General features: G+C 39.7%; 1 protein-coding gene across 2 annotated transcripts in view; it reads left to right on the forward strand.

The window, feature by feature from the left end:
- Positions 1-23,440, forward strand: part of LOC114647364 (CD82 antigen-like) — a 215,039-nt gene that overhangs the window by 96,195 nt on the left and 95,404 nt on the right. For both annotated transcript variants that reach the window (XM_051923510.1, XM_051923511.1), the window contains exon 3: positions 22,942-23,014. In XM_051923510.1, the coding sequence (XP_051779470.1) occupies positions 22,942-23,014 (73 nt within the window). The remainder of the gene's footprint in view (positions 1-22,941; positions 23,015-23,440) is intronic.

A 23,440-nucleotide genomic window follows, 5' to 3' on the forward strand; every position in this document is an offset into this window, starting at 1 on the left:
GAAATGATACATTTTCTGAACTATTCAACCTCTTAGCATAGCTAGCAGAAATGGATACAATAAGATCTTTACTCAGCATATTGTTTAAGGGAAGCAAATTTGTGCCAGATAAGCAAATATAGATGTGCAGTGTATTTCTAAAGGAAATAACCTTCTGTAACACTTCAGTTTCCCAGATTAGTACTTTTCTTCTGTGAATGAACCTTCATAAAAGCTTGCTTTATTCTGCTGGATCTAAACTACAGTAACAACATGTTGTACTTTAAAAATGTTACATGCTACGTTATCTAGACATAAAAGCTGTTCTTTAGTAAGATATTCACTCCTAAATATTTAAGAGACTGAAGGAGGAAGAATGTTATCCATTGCCATTACATTGGAGAGAAGCTTTCATTCACAGTCTCGGCTTGAACTTTGTCGTCGAGGAGGCCTTGTCATAGTACGCCAGTGAACATTCACAGCTTCACGTTGAGCAAATAATCCATGAATGCTTTTTATTTTTGCAGTTGGAATGTTATTATTCCTTTCTCAGCTGTTAGAAGACATTCTTTCATGCTGAATGAGGAAATGCCAACATGTGTCAGTGTAATATTCTATGTTATCGAGACGTGTGCTGTTTAGTAGGTTCTTTCTGCTCAGCAATTCCAGCAGGATTTGCCAAACGTAGAAAAAGGAAAGCAGTATAAATGAATGCTTCCAGATTGTATGATGTGAGGTTCACATCTGGGTGCTTTTAAATGCAGTATGTTGTATGTGAAAAACAAGATAAGAAACATTGATCAGAATTATTTGTTTTAAATTGCAGGTTATGCATCTAAAATGCACACATGCACACAAATAAATACATAATATATACAGTTTGTTACATACATATGCTCTTTACTACTTCCGACTATAACTGCGACACCAAGTCATGTCCCATGTAGAAATTCTCAGAGGTTCTACACTTAAGACGTGTATTGTTAAAAGGGATGAGACAAGGGAGAGGAGTCAGGTGGAAAAGGTGCAAAGAGAATTGTCTGCATCTTAACATCAGCAAAACCAAGGAACTGCTTATTGACTTTCACCACACCAAAGAGCCTCTATATCTGGTCATTAGTCAGGGAGTGGATTTAAAGGTGGTCCCCTCCTACAAGTACTTGGGGTCCAACATTAATGACAGGCTGGGTTTGTTCTCGGGACACAGTAATTATACAAGATAGGGCAGAGCAAACTTTTCTATTAACAGACTGCATTCCTTTAATGTGGGAAGTGACATCCTTAACATCTTCTACAACTCGGTGGAGGCTAGTGTGGTGTGCTAGGCTGGTGACATCACTTCAAGAGGAGGCCCCAGAAATCAACAGGCTCATTAAAAGGGCAGGCTCAGTTATGGGATGCACTCTGGACCCCCCGTAGGTCATAGCAAAGGAGAGAATTAAAACAAGCTGAGTGCCATTATGAACTGTGCTGCACATCCTCTCTGTGACACACCAACAGTGAGGACATTCAGCCAATGAATTATTCAGCAGAAGTGTGTCAAGATACATGACTGGGGACCCCTTTATACCAACAACAATACGTCTGTATAGCCCCTCACTGGGACTGGGACAGGAAAATCAGAACTTTTCATTCTTTTGAATATTCTTGCTTTATAGTCATTGTAGTGTTTGTTCAGACCAAAGTGTCTATATATTTACTTATTTACTTTCTTGTCTACCTATTTATGTATTTATTTATTTAAAGATCTTCTGTTAAAAAGCCAAATTTCCCTCTGGGGACAAATAATATCTATCTATCTATCTATCTATCTATCTATCTATCTATCTATCTATCTATCTATCTATCTATCTATCTATTATATAGTGTCTTTCATATCTATCTATTATATAGTGCCTTTCATATCTATCTATCTATATATTATATAGTGTCTTTCATATCTATCTATCTATCTATCTATCTATCTATCTATCTATCTATCTATCTATCTATATATTATATAGTGTCTATCTATCTATCTATCTATCTATCTATCTATCTATCTATCTATCTATCTATCTATCTATCTATCTATCTATTATATAGTGTCTTTCATATCTATCTATTATATAGTGCCTTTCATATCTATCTATCTATATATTATATAGTGTCTTTCATATCTATCTATCTATCTATCTATCTATCTATCTATCTATCTATCTATCTATCTATCTATCTATCTATCTATCTAATAGTGTCTTTCATATCTATCTATCTATCTATCTATCTATCTATCTATCTATCTATCTATCTATCTATCTATCTATCTATCTATCTATCTAATAGTGTCTTTCATATCTATCTATCTATCTATCTATCTATCTATCTATCTATCTATCTATCTATCTATCTATCTATCTATCTATCTATCTATCTAATAGTGTCTTTCATATCTATCTATCTATCTATCTATCTATCTATCTATCTATCTATCTATCTATCTATCTATTATATAGTGTCTTTCATATCTATCTATTATATAGTGCCTTTCATATCTATCTATCTATATATTATATAGTGTCTTTCATATCTATCTATCTATCTATCTATCTATCTATCTATCTATCTATCTATCTATCTATCTATCTATCTATCTAATAGTGTCTTTCATATCTATCTATCTATCTATCTATCTATCTATCTATCTATCTATCTATCTATCTATCTATCTATCTATCTATCTATCTATCTATCTATCTATCTATCTAATAGTGTCTTTCATATCTATCTATCTATCTATCTATCTATCTATCTATCTATCTATCTATCTATCTATCTAATAGTGTCTTTCATATCTATCTATCTATCTATCTATCTATCTATCTATCTATCTATCTATCTATCTATCTATTATATAGTGTCTTTCATATCTATCTATTATATAGTGCCTTTCATATCTATCTATCTATATATTATATAGTGTCTTTCATATCTATCTATCTATCTATCTATCTATCTATCTATCTATCTATCTATCTATATATTATATAGTGTCTATCTATCTATCTATCTATCTATCTATCTATCTATCTATCTATCTATCTATCTATCTATCTATCTATCTATCTATCTATCTATTATATAGTGTCTTTCATATCTATCTATTATATAGTGCCTTTCATATCTATCTATCTATATATTATATAGTGTCTTTCATATCTATCTATCTATCTATCTATCTATCTATCTATCTATCTATCTATCTATCTATCTATCTATCTATCTATCTATCTATCTAATAGTGTCTTTCATATCTATCTATCTATCTATCTATCTATCTATCTATCTATCTATCTATCTATCTATCTATCTATCTATCTATCTATCTAATAGTGTCTTTCATATCTATCTATCTATCTATCTATCTATCTATCTATCTATCTATCTATCTATCTATCTATCTATCTATCTATCTATCTATCTATCTATCTATCTATCTAATAGTGTCTTTCATATCTATCTATCTATCTATCTATCTATCTATCTATCTATCTATCTATCTATCTATCTATCTATCTATCTATCTATCTAATAGTGTCTTTCATATCTATCTATCTATCTATTTTATAGTGTCTTTCATATCTATCTATTATATAGTGCCTTTCATATGTATCTATTATATAGTGCCTTTCATATGTATCTATCTATTTATTATGTAGTGCCTTTCATATCTATCTATCTTCTAGATAAGGCACTATATAATACACTAGATAGATAAAGAAAGGCACAATATTTATGAATTGTATTATATAGTGCCTTATGCTGAACTTTATGCAAATGTGTGTTTGTTTTGTTGGTGTAACATTCTCAGCTCTTCTGAGGACACGTGCACATACGAATTTTATTGTTCTGTGTACAAATGACATAAACCTGAGCCTATTAAAAAAACAAAAGTGAAATTTACAGTTTGCTCATATTTTGCATTCAAAACTCAGCTTCAGAAGGGGTTTTCTAAAATTGTTTTTATGAGACCTCTCGTTACGTGAATGTTTCTTCTTCGATTTTCTCTTTTCTATTTCAGTGCTAATGCTAACTTTAAAATATAAAATTGGAAAATGCACACTTAAAAAGAATATAGTAATTTATATTTATATATTGTAGCAATGGAATCACATTTTGGTTTTCCTCTGAAGGCTTCTGAAGACAAGTGTGCTGTCAGAGTTGAGACTGTGTAACCTGAATACACCTTTGTGTCGTTCTCTGATGGGACAGCTTAACCATTAGCTAAACAAACAGGCTCAGTGAACTGAATGGCCTCCACTGGATTGTGTTCTTTTAAGGTTGTACAAAATGCAAGTTTAAGCATTCTGAATTATTACAGAAAGCCTGTTAACAAAAATAAGAATTAAAGTGTAACATTGCGTGGCAGCATAGTCGTCTTCAGTAAGTAACAACGTACCCTGCACAGGTCAGTCTGAGTGGGTTTATGTTTTCTGAATGCCCAATCAAGCATTTTGAATTCTGGCTAAATCTTTGCTTGGAATTAATTTGAGAAAGTAACTGACTTGTTTCTTTAAACAGCATCTTCATTCTTTTCTGGTAATATTCCCAGTGTTTACATCACCTAACTATGCCTTAGGAAGTCATAGATCTTATTTAATGAAAGCAGATTCTACATAAAAAGAATGTTCTTTAAATGCGATCATTTTGTCCTTTTTAGGAATTACTTTTTCAAAGCATCTTGAATTAAATCATACTGGCAGGCAATAAAAATCACCCAATGTAATAGATTCGTTTTAATATCCTTGTCGTTTAAATAAATTGCTTTATATAGAATTAATGTTACATTCAGTAACATTTTCAAAACCTATTTTAAAGAGTGTATTACTGTCTGAGGTATAATCTAGAGAAAGAACAGAACAACTCTTACTTAACGTACAAATATTAGGTACAAACGTCTTACATGAAGACAGTTAAGTTCCAGTTCATTGCCTAGTAGTTGGCAGTATTCTAAAAGAGAGTGCATTTCAGAAGAGGTCATCCACTTGAAGTCTTTTCGGGTTCATCCAGTACTTGGATGGAACAACATCTAGGAAAAATCTTGGGTTACTGCTGGAAGAGGTGTTGTTTAGGCCAGCAGGGGGTGCTGACCCCATGGTGCAAAGTGGATCCCAGTGCCCCAATGCAGTGACAGGGTCCTTCAGATAATCGAGGTCATGACTCTATGTATTCTTAAAAAGATCCTTGGGGATCCTTTGTGAAGACTAGGGTGTATCCCGATGTCCAGGCTAAATTGCCCACAACCACCTAGTCATTCTGTCTCTAATTGGCTAACTGCCTCTCGGGCCTTAGCCACCTAATAGCTAATGTATGGTGAGCATACTGGCACAAAATGGCTGCCGTCACATCATCCTGGTGGATGCTACACCTTAGTGGTGGTTGAAGTGGCTTCACACTCAGTATGTAAAGCACTTTGAGTAGTGAGACAAGTGGTATATAAATGTAAAGAAATGTTATTTTTTTATTATCATTATTACAGGGAGATTGACTTGAAAGAGGCCTGGAATATTCTGTTGTAACTCCCGTTAAGATGAAACAATCTGAACCCAAAAAAACTCGCTCTATACCTTGACGTACGTGTAATCGATTGCATGACATGCGATGCTGGAAGTGGTTTCTGTTTTCTGTGAGACACATTTCGACACGGCGCTCCACGTTCCAGAATGTATTGACAAGTGTCTCGGGAGGGGGAATAACAGCAATTTCACGTTGGATCCTTTCCTTCAAATCTTCCACAGTGCGAGGCTTGTTCCAATAGACTTTTCCTTTGAGAAGACGCCAAAGGAAGAAGTCTGGCGGTGTCAGATCCGGCAACCGTGGTGGCCACCCTTTGAAATGACATATACTGAGGAGCACGTTGCACGTCGTTTTGTTCAGATTGCTTCGTCCTAGCAAGAGTTATTACAGAATATTCATGGTCTCTTTCATTTGATCTCCCTGTATTATTATTTTATCAGCTTCTATTGTCTGTTTTGCATACGAAAACTAGATACAAAGTAAACCAAAAATGAAAGGTAAAGAAACCTTCCTACTTGAGATATCTTCTCATCAGGAGGGATAGCTAGCTGTTTCTACAGCATATCATTATTAATTCATACAATATAATTGTAGTAGATCTTGATTTGTACTCCTAGTTGTAGCTTTACAGGCAGTGCCATTCCCTTTCCTGTTCCTAACTTTGAGTAGTGAGACAAGTGCTATATAAATGTAAAGAAATGTTATTTTTTATTATTATTATTACAAGGAGATTCAATCAAAAGAGGTCCCAAATATTCTGTTGTAACTCCTGTTAGGATGAAGCAATCTGAACCAAAAAAGTTACGCTTTATACCTTGACGTACATGTAATCGATTTGCATGACATGCGATGCTGGAAGTGTTTTCCGTTTTCTGCCAGACACATTTCGAAATGGTGCTCCATGTTCCTGAACGTATCTGTGAGCGTCTCGGGAGGGTGGGGGGTATAGCTGCAATTTCACGTTGGATGTTTTCCTTCAAATCTTCTACAGTGCGAGGCTTGTTCCGATAGACCCCAAAGGAAGAAGTCTGGTGGTGTCAAATCCGGCGACCATGGTGGCCAAAGCCCCTTTGAAATGACCCTTTTGCCGAAGAAACGTTTCTGCCGTGCTCCTTGCCGATGTGTGACACATTGCTCCATCTTGCTGAAAGTAACCTTCCGTTAACTCACGATCATCTAGTTGATTCTGACACCGCTTAAACAAATTGGTGACCCAATAGATTCACACCATGAAGACGCACTGCTCAATATTGTACACCACCATCCTGAGGAGAAATCGAGTGACGGAGTAAAGGGGTATGGGTAGTAGGCACCCAGAAGTTGCAAACAGAGGTTAAAAGTCACAACGGCTGTCCAGAGCCTACCTCATCGCTCTGACGCAGGGGCATCCCAGCTTGTTCGAAGCTCCATATACTAAGGAGCACATTGCACCTTATTTTGTTCAGATTGCTTCGTCCTAGTGAGAGTTATTACAGAATATTTGGGGCCTCTTTCTAGTGAATCTCCCTGTATTATTATTATTATATCATCTTCTGTTGTCTGTGTTGCATACGAAAACTAGATACAAAGTAAACCAGTAATGAAAGGAAAAGAAACCTTCCTACTTGAGATATCTTCTCATCAGGAGGGATAGCTAGCTGTTTCTACAGCACATCATTATTAATTCATACAATATAAATGTTGTAGATCTTGGTTTGAACTCCTAGTTGTAGCTTTACAGGCAGTGCCATTCCCTTTCCTGTTCCTAACTTTTCTTTGTCAGTACTCCTTTATGCAGTGTACAGTGATGTGACAATAAGGAAGGACACAGACAATCAGTCATTGTTTTTCTTTGTGCAGGACATTACATACAATCTAGTGTAAATCTTAAACCAGATTGCAAAAATGCTTTTGAGGCCCAACAGCCTGTTACTCACTTATGACTGACCAACAGTTGTGGACTCTTAACACCTCCTTCCCATACCTATGAATGTTAATTTCTGGAAATAACAAGATGACGGATCTGCTCCACGCCTCACCATATGCATGGTGTGCCATTTTATTCTCCCTTCCACTGTTGTAAATTTGATGCCATCTAAGGTGCACAAACAAAAGCGCGCAGGAAAAATGTGAGCACTGGCATATGCAAAGCTGCTTTTTCCATCTTGACAGCGCACTTATGGAGAAAAGTGCAGAAACATTAATGAACACCTACAGAAATGGTAAAGGATCTCCTGCATGCTAAAATGTTGTTAGGGTTGGTGCCTTGTGATGACCTGCTCACTGTTTCTGAGGAGCTTATGTGTATTCTGGGTGGCAGGAATGAAGGACAGGCATCCTGGCTGGGATTGGGGAAGGTTTCATATCCGGCCAGGAGATCATAATGGAAGGACCAGGTGAACAGGCTTACCAGGAGCAGGTCATTCCCCCACATGGCAGGTGGCAGTGTTCCTCAGGGTTAAACCAGATTAGGACACCAGCAGGGGTGTCTTGGGAAGTGGAGTCTGGAATCGCAGCCCTGTCAGGGTTTTTGAGGACCACCAGAGGGTGCTGCCAAGAGAGGACTGACCTGGTTTCCAAGTGCCCCTGAAGTGTTCTGGACGACTTGGGCAGGAGACTGGAAGCAATTCCTAGGTCAAGCTTAAAAGAAATCCCACTACCTCATTTTGTATGAGTCCGAGTTGGGAGGCAGTGGGCAACGCTCTTGGAAGAGGAAGGAGAATTGTGATTGGTATATTTTTGTTGGAATTCTTATGAGGAAGGTGTTGGGGCTTAATAAAAGCTCTTTATTTGAGCTTAAAGAGTGTCTGGGCATTATTGTATCTGCGGTTTGGGGCTAAGTAGCACCCCCTTGTGGTTACGGTGCTTTGTCCTCCAGAGCTGGATGTATCCAAATCAGGATATGTTTAGCTTAATCTCCACCTGCAACTGTTAATACCGATACATGGACAGGTGCCGCACTTTGAATTTTTATGAGGAACTGCACATGATGTGGTGTGACACAGGAGGCTGGGGGCCAGACCCAGCTGGGATGCCTGGAAGAACGGGGAGGCAGTCAGTATGTCCCCCAGGCTGCGAGGGGGCAACTGCCGTGGAGAAGCAGGGGACCATGAGGATGGAGCAAGGAGGCACAAACCCGCTACTGACACTGTGTGATCACGAGCAAGTCACTTGACCTGCCTGTGCTCCAATTGGAAAACCAAAGTAATGGAGCCAATTGTATCATGAATGTTGTAAGTCGCTTTGGATAAAGGTGCCAGCCAAATAAGTAAATGTAGTCAGTTATATTCTGAACAGCTGGTGCTTTGTGCAGAAGTTGAAAGCATCTATTCAAACAGATTACAGGATTTAAGTTTTATTAACCGTGGTGAGAGAGGACATGCAGGTGATGGGGGTGACAGAGCAAGATGCAGAGGACAAGAAGAGGTGGAAAAAGATGAACCGCTGTGGCAACCTGTAACGGGAGTAGCCGAAAGAAGAAGAAGAACAACATTTATTTCTAGAGCACATTTTCATACAAATGATGGAGCTCAAAGTGCTTTACATGATGAAGAAAGAGAAAAAAGACAAAATAAATAAGAAAATAGAATTGGGGAACACTAACATCGAATAAAAGTAAGGTCTGATGGCCAGGGAGGACAGAAAAAACAAAAAAACTCCACAGACGGCTGAAGACAAAAATAAAATCTGCAGGAGTTCCGAGGCCACAAGATCCTTTTGTCATTCTACCTCACATCAATGACCTCACAATCAGTCTTCATGGTATTCAGGGTTCACATGGAAGAACTTGATGATGACGGTCATGTGGACTTCTGGCCTTCAATCCACCAATGTAGGGACATCATGGTGCCCTGATCAGGTGGCGGTGGCACAGATTGCCATCACAGAAAACCGGAAAAAGAACAACAGAGAAAGTAGAGGTTTAGTATGGATTACGGAGCCACCAGGAATGATAATGATAATTAAATGCATATAGAGTATCAGGAAGAAGAACCGTGATGTAGCACAAATTAATGTATCCTTAAACTGGCATTTCTAGATGGCATCCAGGTAGGTCACATGATCGTTTGCCCATGCTGTAACACGTCTTCTGCTATGCATACACCAGAACAATTCTGGTTTGTTTTCCCTCACAGGCAGTCTAGAAATGAGAAGAACCAGAGCTGTAATCATTTGGTTTTTTTTTTTATTTATGAAAATTATGAAAATATGATGACCTAATTGAAGCGCCTCACACCTACACAAATTAAAATATATATTTTGAAAATTCAGACTCCTCTTTAAACATGCTCTGACCTTCTTTCCTTCAGGTTTCTCCCTCCCTTCATTCAGAAATTCTTTCCGGCCATTTTACAAAATTTCTGCGGTTCAAGGTGTTATTACCAAATTATCAAAAGCCTTGCTTTAAAATGTGTTTCAGTAAATTGTCAATTGCACTTTCAAAACATGAGCATTGCATTCTCTTTCAGTTAAGACATTCAAAGTAGAGCTTCTGCCAGCGTGGATCATAATTCATTTTGCATGTACAGTACATGACTCTTGCAGCTTTGAATCTGTTTTGCTTCAAGTCGAGCTCACTGTGTGGGGCTTTAGGGAGAACATTCCTGATCTGCTCTGCCATTTGTTCCTCTGTGTGTGTGTGTGTGTGTGTGTGTGTGTGTGTGTGTGTGTGTGTGTATGTGAGTGAGAGAGTGATTGCATATAGGAAAAGGGCCTCAAATTATATCCAGATGTGGAAAAAAACTGCCTGGGCTTGAAACAGTTTAGCAATGGCAAACCTTCAACCATATTAGTGTAGTCTCTTTTAAGCGAGGTGCTGGCAAGCAACAGTAAATAAAAGATCATTAAATGATAATTATGATACATCATGAAAGACATGTATACTGTTATGAGACGAAATACCACTTCATTTTATTTATTTAAATATCTAACGTGTATGTGCTGTTCATTTTAAATTGGACGCATACTTTTGTTGTCTGGAACGTTCTATCACTTGTACAAGTCAAGCAGCATAAACGTAGGGAATCTGATAGCATTTCTGTGTGTATTATGTGGCCTTTTATTAAAGCACAAGTTCAGTTAAGGTTATGTTTTTGTACAATCGTGAAGTGCCTTCATTTGGTCCAGACACTTGCTTTATTTAAAAGAAGGCTGCATTTAGCAATTTTAGGTTAAACATAAGAGTCTCTCCAGGTGGCTTGTAATTGTAATAGCAGTCCAAATGTAAATCAAAAGCTTTAGAAACTGCTCAGTTCAAGCAGAAGCTGTTCCTGCTACACTCCTGCACACCATTTTAGCCCCACGGGTGTGGCTATAAGCAGCTGTGTTCCTGGAAGCTAAAGTTAGAAACTTATTTTAATAGCAGGCATTGTGCTTTGGTTGTTTTTTTTATTTATAATCAAGGCATTTAAGTAACTGACTTATGGTGTAAGGTCCTATGGGAGGGGGGTGTTGAACTCCAGGCCTGGTGGGCCTCAGTGGCTGCAGATTTTCATTCTAACTCTTCTCCTTATCAGTGACCAGTTTTTCACTGCTAATTAGCTTCTTTTCCCCTTCATTTTAATAGCCTTGTTTTAAGGATTCAGTCCTCTGAATTTATTCCTTTCTTCATTAAATGACAGCCAAACAGAAATGAGATGTGAAACGAGCCAACAGATGACAAGCTAAACTGGGATTTCAAACTCCAACCAATTTCACTCCAAACAGTCTCTTAATGAGAAGCCGATTCTTGCTGTTACTTAAACCCAGTTATTTACCGTACATACTCGCGTATAAACCAGGTCTTGAAACCTGAAAAATCGATCATAAAATCAGACCCAACTTATATGCCCATTCAAAAATACGACACTTAATTTTTTTTTTACCGTATATACTCACGTATATCTGGGTCTTGAATCCCGAAAAATCGATCATAAAATCAGACCCGACTTATATGCCCATTCAAAAATACGACACTTCATTTATTTTTTTTTTTACTGTATATACTAACGTATAACTGGGTCTTGAAACCCGAAAAATCGATAATAAAATCAGACCCGACTTATATGCCCATTCAAAAGTATGACACTTTTTTTTTTTTTTTATCGTAAATACTAACGTATATACTAACGTATAACTGGGTCTTGAAACACGAAAACTCGATAATAAAATCAGACCTGACTTATACGCCCATTCAGAAATATGACACGTATTTTTTTTTACCGTATATACTCACGTATAACTGGGTCTTCAAACCCAAAAAATCGATCATAAAGTCAGACCCGACTTATATGCCCATTCAAAAATGCAACACTTAATTTTTTTTTTTTTACTGTATATACTAACGTATAACTGGGTCTTGAAACACGAAAAATCGATAATAAAATCAGACCCGACTTATACGTCCATTCAAAAATGAGACACTTAATTTTTTTTTTCTTTTAATTTTCTTGCCACCTCCAATCTCGCATCAGTTTCTCAGACACATCGAACTTCGTTGCAGCAGTGTAGTTACCAATTTCTTTCGCCACTTTTGACATTTAATTTTAAACCAGCTTCATATTTTCTTCTGATCAAACGCTCCATCGTAGATAAGGGATGCTCTTAATGATAAAGATGTATGATGGCGTGAGATACAAAAAACTCAAATCAGTGCAATCGTTGCTTCGGAATAGTTTGGGTATTACCATGTGGTCACATTGGCACAACAGAGAGAGAAAGAGGTTAGGAGCACACACTGATACAGCGCGTTGCTGCACCCACATAGAATAAAGGCCGTGTGCTCCGTGGTAACTCTTTCAGGTGGGCGTTAGCATATCGTAATCTCTTGGACCAATAGCGTCAGTTTTCCGCATTAGACTTATACGGCCGACATTATAAAATACCGGAAATTATACAGTAAAATCAAGTCCTGAAAAATCGATCATAAAATCAGACCCCGATTTATGCGCCCGTTAAAAAATGTGACACTTGAATTTTTTTTTTTTTTTTTTTACATCTTCTTGCCTCCTCCAATCTTGCATCAGTCTCTCAGACACATCGAATTTTGTTGCAGCACTGCAATTACCAATTTCTTTCACCACTTCAATGACTTTTAATTTAAAACCAGCTTCATATTTTCTTCTGTTCGAACGCTCCATCGTAGATAAGTGATGCTCTTACAATAAAGGTTTACGAGGGTATGAGATACAAAAAACACAAATCAGTGCAAACGTCGCTTCGGAATAGTTCGGGTATTACTGTGTGGTCATAGAAAACAAGGCCATGTGCGCCATGATTACTCTCTCAGGTGGGCTATAAAATATCATAATCTCTTGGACCAATAGCGAGAGTTTTCCGCATTCGACTTATATGGCCGACATCATAAAATACTGGAAATTATACAGTAAAATCAAGCCCCGACTTATCCGTGGGTAAACCCGAGTATATACGGTAATTCCATGGCTTGTTGCTGCTCTCATTCTGCCACAGCAGACATTTCCAAAACTGTTGATTTTTCTGTTTATTCTAAGAACACTGTCAAGATGTTTGGGTGACCTGAGAGATCAACCTTACCGAAACCATTACCTTTCTTTATTTTCAGGTATTGTGTGATGGGCACAGGTGAGCTGGTCATGTGGCGGCTCATTTTGTGTCTCGTTATGGTTTAGCTGCTAATTAAAGTAAAAGAGACAACTAAGGGTCCTGAGTCAAGTTAATTAAAACTAAGGCAAAACGTCCGCAAAAACGGGTCACTAATGAAGAAGATGGTTAGAATGAAAATCTGCAGCCACTACAGCTCACCAGGAGCGGAGTTTGACACCTGTGCCCTATGGTGTCCTCTTTTATACTCTTTATTATGTAGACCAGGGGTCCTCAATCACGATCCTGGAAGTCCGCAGTGGCTGCAGGTTTTTATTCCTGCCAGTTTCCCAAGTAGAACTCAGTCCTTACTGATAATGAAACTTGATAGTTAACCCTGTGCCTTGCTAGCACTTTCATTCCTAAACGATACATTTTAATTACATTGTCGATCAGAGGTCCTCAATTACAGTCCTGGAGGTCTGAAAGGGCTGCAGGTTTGAGCCCATTTCTTTACTACTAAAGTAATACATTTCTGGGCTTCAATTCAGTTATCTTGCCTTTTGAGGGTTCAGAAACCTTAATTGTCTATTTTAGTTTTAAGCAGCTGCATTTAAGTTTGAATTGTTGCCTGTTTTCTTAACCAGACATTAGTTAATAGTGAAATGCAGAGAACCAATAAACCAGCTGCTCTCCAGGTAATATGCTTCCTTTTAAACCTGTGCATATGCACCATGAAGTGTCTGTTAAAAACATGTTTCGAAATACAGTGCTGTGTAAAAGTTAGGGCCCCCCTCTGAGGTTGCATGATATTTGCTCTGTCTTCATAAGAGAAGATCACAGCAATATGCCATTTTTTTACTAGAGAATTGTAGACAAGGGGATGTTTGTCTCAGTGTAGCGTTACTGACTTTTACATCTTGCCTGAAGAAGAGGCCTGATTTGCCTTGAAAGCTTGCATATTGTAATCTTTTTAGTTAGCCAACAAAAAGGGTAATTTTGCTTGACTTCTCACTACATCCATAATGGCTACCACGGTACAACACCCTAGTACTATAGGCTCTTAAGTCCAAACACAGTCACCCTTCCCAAAGTGGTCTGATGCTCCATCCCGCTCACCATAAATTCCTTATCCTGAGTCAGCCCTAAAGACTGGTGGGGTAAACATCAAAGCACTTCTGTTCTCATCAATGAAGTAAAACATGCACCTGCAATACTACCTCATATTTAAATGTTCTTTGACTAGGTTTACAAATAAAGACATACACAATATTTATCAATTTGTATGCTAGAAATTATTCCACCACAATAATAAATTGTCAATTCCTGTATACAAACAAAACAAACAATATGTGTGCCTGTGAAACTAACAATTAAGAACTCCTTCAGACTCTTAACTGAGGCCTGAGGTCAGTGTCACACTTCATGACTTTATCCAACTTATTTTCTGTCATGGCCTTCAATTACATAATCTAAGAGAGTCTTGATTTTAACGTATAATTTCTGGTATTTTATAAAGTCGGACGTATAAGTCTAATGCGGAAAACTGACGCTATTGGTCCAAGACATTGCGATGTGCTAACGCCCACCTGAAAGAGTAACCACGGAGCACACGGCCTTTTTTCTATGTGGGTGCAGCAATGTGCTGTATCAGCATGTGCTCCTTACCTCTCTCTCTAGCATACTCCGGTTTGACTTCTCCTGCATGTGTGAGAGTGGACAACCAATGGGTGCTCAGCAGGAAGAACAATGCATTGTCACAATAATGAGTCACAGACATCGTAAAGGTTTGGGGCGACCACCCATGTATTGTTTCCTGGCTGCAAAAGTTTCTTTAAATTTGAACAGAGATGTTCATAGAGCAGAGTCCAAAACAGAACTGGTTTGTATTGAGGCAAAATGGCGGTTTTAAAGGGCAGTACGAGAAATTACATCATCGGTGCCAGAACTGGAAGTGATAACATCAGGATCGGAAGTGACATCACCATCGGCGCCGGATCGGAAGGCCGCTTCTGTGACCAGAAGTGACGTCATCATTCCACACACAAACCAGAAGTTACGTCTTAGGGACCGGAAGTGATGTCATCAGTGGTGCCAAAACCATGTGGGATTTCCCGTGGATGGTCTGCAAGAGACTGAGAGAGACAGAGCACTCCGCCACCCTCTGGTCTGGCCTAGAATTACTGTCATTTAGGCCCGTCAGCTGTTTCCTAATCTCACGTGTGTGACAGCATATAGTGCTTCCACCAGGATTTATAACTGATGTTCCTTTTGTCCGCGTGTAGCACTTTGCACTTTTCTTCTTTAAACTTCTCTTTCCAGGTGTTCATTAGGCTCTGCAGCTTTCTTGAATTCTTTTTGCTGCCATTTCGGTGTCTGCCATCACTCCAGTATTTCTGATGCCATAACTTGTGTTTTTGAGAAGCAAGTCTCCACCCATCATAAAGCATACATTTGTGGAAACCTTTTTTTTTTTTTTTTTTTTTTTTTAATTTTCCAAGAAAATAAATTAGGAAAGTAACTGAGGTCAGCAGGACCAAATGAGGAACTCTCATGGCCTAAATCAAGCAGTAGCCTTGCAGCTTCAATCTTGAATTAGTCATTTAGGCCTGACTAAAAAGTTTCAGATGAGCATTGCTGGCACAAGCTCTGTTGCATCTGTCATGTTGTATTATTCTAGACATTTAAACTCCACACTCGCACTACTGTTTTGAATAATGGAAACATGCTTTGAGGTGTGGTGTCAAATTGCAGTTTAGTTAGCATTTATTTCACCTGCCTGTGCTCCAGACTGGGGATTGTGTGATCAAATTAAATTCATAGCTAGTTGTTAATAACCATTTTATGACGCAGGCAGTGTGGTGTAGTGGTTAAGGCTTTGGACTTGAAGTTGTGGGTTCACTCTGTGACCCGGAGCAAGTTGCTTGACCTGCCTGTGCTCCGATTGAAAAACCAAAAGAAATTTAACCAATTGTATCAGAAATGCTGCAAGTCACCTTGGATTAAGGTGTTGTCTAAATTATTTTACATTTACTTATTTGGCTAAGTTTTTGCGATTTAGGAAATTTCTTCTCTTTTGTAGTTAATGATCTTCCAAATTTTGTCTTTTCAGCTTTTAGCCTTCTAGGTAATGATTTGATTAGGGGTAGATGCATAATAGAATGCAGCAGTGTATTATGGGAAGGATATGACATTTTGAGTTACCGGGAACAGGTAAGCCCTGTCAGTGCTGAGTTCAGACAGTTAAACGTGGGAATAGTTGAGACTTGATGCTCGGCAATGATCCATGTCAGTGAAAAGCATGACTTATCAGAGAAGGCAACCATATTGTTTATAGATGACAACAAGGGGGCTCTGTCCCCTGCTCGCTTCTCTCGCCAACCCCCGGTGTTGGGTAACCCGAAATACATTGATGAATGTATGAGATATATTGGTTCATTCGTTGATAGATTGCGTCATCTGGATCTAACACGTAGATCTGTGCATATTTGCGTTTGTGATTTGGTTCAGGGTGCACAGTTCCAATCCGATGTAATATTTGTCCACATACGCGAAAGCAGTATGGGCCATTGCCAGCTGGTGGCCTGATATTTACCCCGGTAGATGCCAAAGCAAATGAACTATTGTAGGATCTAATGCAGTCCATAAAGTTTTTACTTTTGGGTAGATTGTTAGTTAGAAACATCCGTAGACATTCAGGATATTCATCTAAAGGAGGCAGTCTAACCTGACCCTTTTGACAACAACGTGTAAACTCATTAGTTGTATTGCCAGTTGTTTCTTCAGGGAAGTTAAGTGAATGACAATGACAGCAAATGATATTCATTAATCCTAATGAATGTTCATTAATAGTGGACGCATTACAGAATGCGTTGTCAGCTAATTGGCGGAATTGTTTAGCGGCTGTTTCTCGTTCCTTTCTTTGCCATTTATCTATTGCCTCTGCTGTTTGAGAGGCGCGTTGTAGGCGCCTGTGTTCATTAATTGTATTCAGGCGGGCTCGTTTCTGTATGTCCGTTAGTTGAAAAGTTTCGTTTTGGAGCCGGAGCCGTGACCGTGACTCCATTAGTTATCCATTGTCTACCGTTAGTAATATGGATAATTGCACTTACTGTTAATACGGAGCGTTTTCTATGGTTGTACTGTTAATAATGCATCACTGTAATGTGATTCACATATGCTATATGGTTTGGACGTGTGAGGATGCCGTACGTTTAATACGGAGAGTTTGTGTATTCTTATTACCCGGACCATGCTTTGTAGTGTGGACGTTTAGTTCAGAAGCGCGTTGTTGGCGCCTGCGCCTTTCGTACTTTCTCGCACCTTCCGTACTATCTTTGTGGACCTTTGCGGACCCCATAGTGTCTTCCGTTTGACTCTGCAGTGCAGAATCCTCTTTTCTGTGTGGCGTTAGTGGAGCTATTTCGTTTTTGAGCCGTGACTCCTTCGTTAGTTGAGCTCTTTCGTTTTTGAGCCGTGACTCCTTCGTTCGCGGTGGATCAGAATTCGCTTGCGGTTTATGAGACGCGTGCTGTAGGCGCCTGCGCACTATGTCTCCTGCGTCCATCGCCGTGTACCTGCGTCCGTGCTTTCCGGTTTACCATTCTCGTTTATTAATATGGATGATTGCAGTCAAGAAAAGAAAAGGCTTGCTTTGCCTTGGGGCACAGGGAAGACGTGTCCCCCAGCTGAAGAAAAATAAATTTTATTTCTTACACGTGCCTCCCTGTCTCTTTGTGCCAGTTTAGAAGCCTATATAGCGCCTTTTCACACTGTGTATATGTAATTACACTGTTTTGTTTTGACAGCATTCATGTTTTAATTCAATAGTGTGAGATACCCAAGAAAATGCACACAGACATACAAAATGCACTTGACAGGTGAACTAAATATTTTTTTATGGATGTTTTAATACAAAGTGAGAGTTGTGGACACCAACATTTTGTAAATGTTCAGGCAAAACAAGCTTATTCAGTTTGTTTGGGTTGAAATAAGCTATGAGAAGAAACGTTAGAAAACATGAGGAGCTCTCGCCCATTTTCATTTTGTAAAAGTAGCTCTCAGGGGAAGAAAAGGTTGGAGACCCCTGGTTTAGAAATTACCTTTGAAATCTCTGTGTATGTGACAACCGTCCAGTTTTATTGTTTACAGGACATGTGCTGATCTCTTAATCTTATATTTGGTGTATTACATCAACCTGCTCCTGCTCCTACATTCTTGTCTGTGTTGTTCACTTGATCTTATTCTGGTTTCCTGATGTTCGTTTCCTGATGCACCTGAACAGGTTTGACATTCTCTCTCTCTCTCTCTCTCTCTCTCTCTCTCTCTCTCTCTCTATAATGGTACTGTGCAAAAGTTTTAGGCAGGTGTGAAAAAATGCTGTAAACAAAATGCTTTCAGAAATTTATTTTCATGAATCAACAAAATGCAGTGAATGAACAAAAGAGAAATCTAAATCAAATCAATATTTGGTGTGACCACCCTTTGCCTTCAAAACAGCATCAGTTCTTCTAGGTACACTTGCACACAGTTTTTGAAGGAACTCGGCTGGTAGGTTGTTCCAAACATCTTGGAGAACTAACCCCAGATCTTCTGTGGATGTCGGCTTCCTCACATCCTTCTGTCTCTTCATGTAATCCCAGACACACGCGATGATGTTGAGATCAGGGCTCTGTGGGGGCCATACCATCACTTCCAGGACCTTTTGTTCTTCTTTACGCTGAAGATAGTTCTTAGTGACTTTGGCTGTATGTTTGGGGTCGTTATCCTGCTGCAGAATAAATTTGGGGCCAATCATACGCCTCCCTGATGGTATTGCATGATGGATAAGTATCTGCCTGTATTTCTCAGCATTGAGAACACCATTAATCCTGACCAAATCTCCAACTCCATTTGCAGAAATGCAGCCCCAAACGTTCAAGGAACGTCCACCATGCTTCACTGTTGCCTGCAGACACTCATTATTGTACCGCTCTCCAGCCCTTCAACGAACAAACTGCCTTCTGCTACAGCCAAATATTTCAAATTTTGACTCATCAGTCCAGAGCACCTGCTGCCATTTTTCTGCACCCCAGTTCCTATGTTTTCGTGCATACTTGAGTCACTTGGCCTTGTTTCCACGTCGGAGGTATGGCTTTTTGGCTGCAACTCTTCCATGAAGACTACTTCTGGCCAGACTTCTCTGGACAGTAGATGGGTGTACCTGGGTCCCACTGGTTTCTGCCAGTTCTGAGCTGATAGCACTGCTGGACATCTTCTGATTTCGAAGGGTAATAAGCTTGGTGTGTCTTTCATCTGCTGCACCCTTGGCCGACCACTGCGTCTACGATCCTCAGCGTTGCCCGTTTCTTTGTGCTTCTTCAAAAGAGCTTGAACAGCACATCTTGAAACCCCAGTCTGCTTTGAAATCTTTGACTGGGAGAGACCTTGCTGATGCAGTAGAACTACCTTGTGTCTTGTTGCTGTGCTCAATCTTGCCATGACATGAAACTGTCTTCCACAACCTCACCTTGGTAGCAGAGTTTGGCTGTTCCTCACCCAGTTTGAAGCTGTTTCTGTTTCAGTTAATGACTGTGTTTCAACCTATGTGTGACATTGATGATCATTAGCACCTGTTTGGTAGAATTGGTTGATCAGACACCTGACTAGAATCCTACAAAATCTGTGACTTTGTGCAAGTGGACCTATAAGAATTGATGCTGGTTTGAAGGCAAAAGGTAGTAACACCAAATATTGATTTGATTTAGATGTTTCTTTTGTTTGCTCACTTTGCATTTTGTAAATTGATAACAATAAACAATCATTATTTATATTTCTGAAAGCATTCTTTGTTTACAGCATTTTTTCATACCTGCTAAAACTTTTGCACAGTACTGTATATATGTACAGTATATATATATATATATATATATATATATATATATATATATAATATAAAATCCAACATATGTGTGTCTGTCCGCTTTTCATGAGAGAACTACTTAACGGATTTAGATCGGATATTTTTTCTATAATTTGTTTGAACATTCCAGTTGATTTTGCGACTTTCTCTCATTGAGCTGTGTATTATAGTTCACTTGCCATACCGATTTATTTGCGCGAATCTGAAAGACACGCAGTGGGCCGAGTTTTGGTGGGCGTATCTTATATCCACTTGAGTAGTTCTCTCGTTCGCTAGCTAACGGATTTAGATCTGGCTTTTTTCTATAAATTGCTTGATCATTCCAGTTGATTTTGTGACTTCTCATCACGTTAAGAATCATAGTTCGCTTGCAGGAGCAATATCCATCCATCCATCCATCCATTTTCCAGCCCGCTGAATCCTAACTACAGGGTCACGGTAGTCTGCTGAAGCCAATCCCAGCCAACACAGGGCGCAAAGCAGGAACCAATCCCGGGCAGGGTGCCAACCCACCACAGGGCACACACATACACACACACACACATCAAGCACACACTAGGGACAATTTAGAATCGCCAATCCACCTAACCTGCATGTCTTTGGACTGTGGGAGGAAACCCACGCAGACACGGGGAGAACATGCAAACTTCACACAGGGAGGACCCGGGAAGCAAACACCCAGGTCTCTTTACTGCGAGGCAGCAGCACTACCACTGCGCCACCGTGCTGCCCCAGGAGCAATATATTCACACTAATCCAAATCATAGGCTGTGGGTCGAGGAGAGGGGTGTGAGGAGCCAGGCAGGGCCCTCCTCACTGTCCTGTTTCTATACTACACAGGTAGACCTACAGGGGACAGCTAGTTTATAATATAACCCTTTTATACTTCTTAGATGGATGCTATATTTTAATGTGGAAAGCATATTGTATCAAAACACTTTATCCTAAATGACTGTTTGACCCCTAAGTCTAATTCTTCTTCTTCCACACATCCATCTGGATGATGCGAGGGCAGCCATTTTTGCGCCGGAACACTCACAGCACATTAGCAGTTAGGTGGTGAAGTGGAGAGAGACAGATAGCCAGTTAGAGACCGTGGATGATTAGGGGGCCAGATTGACCAGGCCACGGATGGCAATTTAGCCTGGACATTGGGATACACCCTACTTTTTTATGAAGGATGTCCAGGGATCTTTTCTGACCACATTGAGTCGGGAACCCGGTTTTACATCTCTTCTGAAGGACAGCGCCATTTTTACAGCACACTGTCCCTGTCACTGCACTGGGACATCGGGACCCATATTCATACCACAAGGTAAGCTCCCCCTGCTGGCCTTACAAATACCTCTTCGAGCAACAACCCAAGCTTTTCTGAGATCATGAGTGTCGAACTCCATGCCTGGAGGGCCGCAGTGGCTGCAGATTTTCATTCTAACCATCTTCTTCATTAGTGACCAGTTTTTGCTGCTAATTAGCTTCTGTTGCTTTAGTTCTAATTAACTTGACTCCGACCCCTTACTTGTTTCTTTTTCCTCAATTAGCAGCTAAACAATAATGAGACACAAAACGAGCCGCCACATGACCAGCTCACGTGTGCCCGTCACACAATATCTGAAAATAAAGAAAAGTGAAGGTCTCGGTAAGGTTGATCTCTCAGGTCACCAAAACATTTTGACGAACAGAAAATCAACAGTTTTGGAAATGTCTGCTGTGGCAGAATGAGAGCAGCAACAGGCCACATAATTAAATAACGGGCTTAATTAACAGCAAGAATCAGCTTCTCATTAATATATTGGTTGGAGTTTGAAATTCCAGTTTAGCTGGTCATCTGTTGGCTCTGTTGACACAGACAGGCAGACATGCTTACGTCACCCAACACACGTTTATTTACATTATTTACACGGTCCTTATTGTGCTCACAAACCCCAAAGTCCTGGCCACAACACAACAATGCCTTCTCTCTCTTCAGGCCGTCTCCTTGCCGTCCTCCCGACATCATCTTTCTTCCTCCCGACTCTTGTCAATGACTGGAGGGAGGCGGCCCCTTTTATACACACCCGGATGTGCTCCAGGTGCTCCCCGGCAATCTTCCACCGGCACTCCCCAGTGTGTCGGCTATGTACCTGGAAGCACTCCGGGTGTCCCTTCTTCTCTTCCCCCCAGCACTTCCGGGTGTGGCAGAAGGGTCCCCAAGGCATCAGGGCACCCCCTGGCGGTGGCCACGGGCCCCTACATTGTAGAGCTTCCAAGCTCTGTACCTGTGGCCCCCCATACAACCAGGGCAGATGCCCCCTCGCGTTCTGGAGGAGGAATGAGCCCTCCTCCTGTCCTCCTGGGCATCCCGGGCGGGCATGAGCCTCGTCCGGGTGCCACAGTTGCCATTTCATGAATAAACAAATCAATTCAGAGGACTGAATCCTTAAAAACAGGGCTACGAAAATGAAGGGAAAATGAATTAATTAGCAGTGAAAACTGGTCACTGATTAGGAAAAGGGTCAGAATGAAAACCTGCAGCCACTGCGGCCCTCCAGGCCTGGAGTTTGACACCCTTGTCCTAGATGGTCTCCCATCCAAGTACTGGCCAGGCCGGGACATGCTTATCTTTAGGTGGATGACCTCTTTTGAAGTACAAGTGGTATGGCTGCTGTAAGAGGAAAGCAATTCTGTATGCATTGCTCTGAAATCAGAGCTAATGTGTACTCTCTGTATATTTTACACTAAAAAGCAACCTCACGGTGGGTGCATCGGCAGATTGTTTCTCCAATTTTTATAATTTATCTGAAAAGCTCCAGACCTCCTCTCCATCATCATCATCTAAAGCAGCCAACAATTTTACCTTGAATCTTAACACAGATTTTGAATCTCCGTCGGAATGCCTTTCAAATACTCAGTTTAAGACATCTGAACTACAGTTGGTCACAGATTGTCCACAATCTTGAATGTTATGCCATGCTTCCATTTTCCGACTTTTTGTTTTTTATTCACAGATTTTAGGAGGCTTGATGTTGGCTTTTGGACTGTGGATCCTTCTGGATAACCAGAGTTTCATTGTTGTTCTTCGTAAGTAGCAAAACTTTTAACTCCTTGTCTGATTTTTATTTCATTTGCATTCCATGCTGTTTTTTATTTGAATATATTAATTAAAAAAACTATTGCTGATGTTATAGACTTAGTATAATTTTGCAGTAAACTATTGCTGCCATTAAAATGGATATTTTACAGTGAATAAAAGAAAAAGTTTTAACTTGTTAAAAGCAACAGCATTGTGAGCAACGTCAAATTTCTATGCGTGGAAGATTGATTGAACTTGTATTTCATTTTTTGTGTTGCGTTAAAAAAATTAAAGGTAAATTGTGAAACTCTGATGTACGGAGCTGTGATATTTTTGTGACTGGTCTAAGAGACCTCAAGTCTTGTTCTAAAAGTGGGCAGCTCTGCTTTCGGCTCTTGTGATGGGAGTAAGTTTTCATTTGCAAAAAATTGTAT

Source organism: Erpetoichthys calabaricus, chromosome 2, assembly GCF_900747795.2.
Source record: "Erpetoichthys calabaricus chromosome 2, fErpCal1.3, whole genome shotgun sequence".
NCBI lineage: Eukaryota > Metazoa > Chordata > Cladistia > Polypteriformes > Polypteridae > Erpetoichthys > Erpetoichthys calabaricus.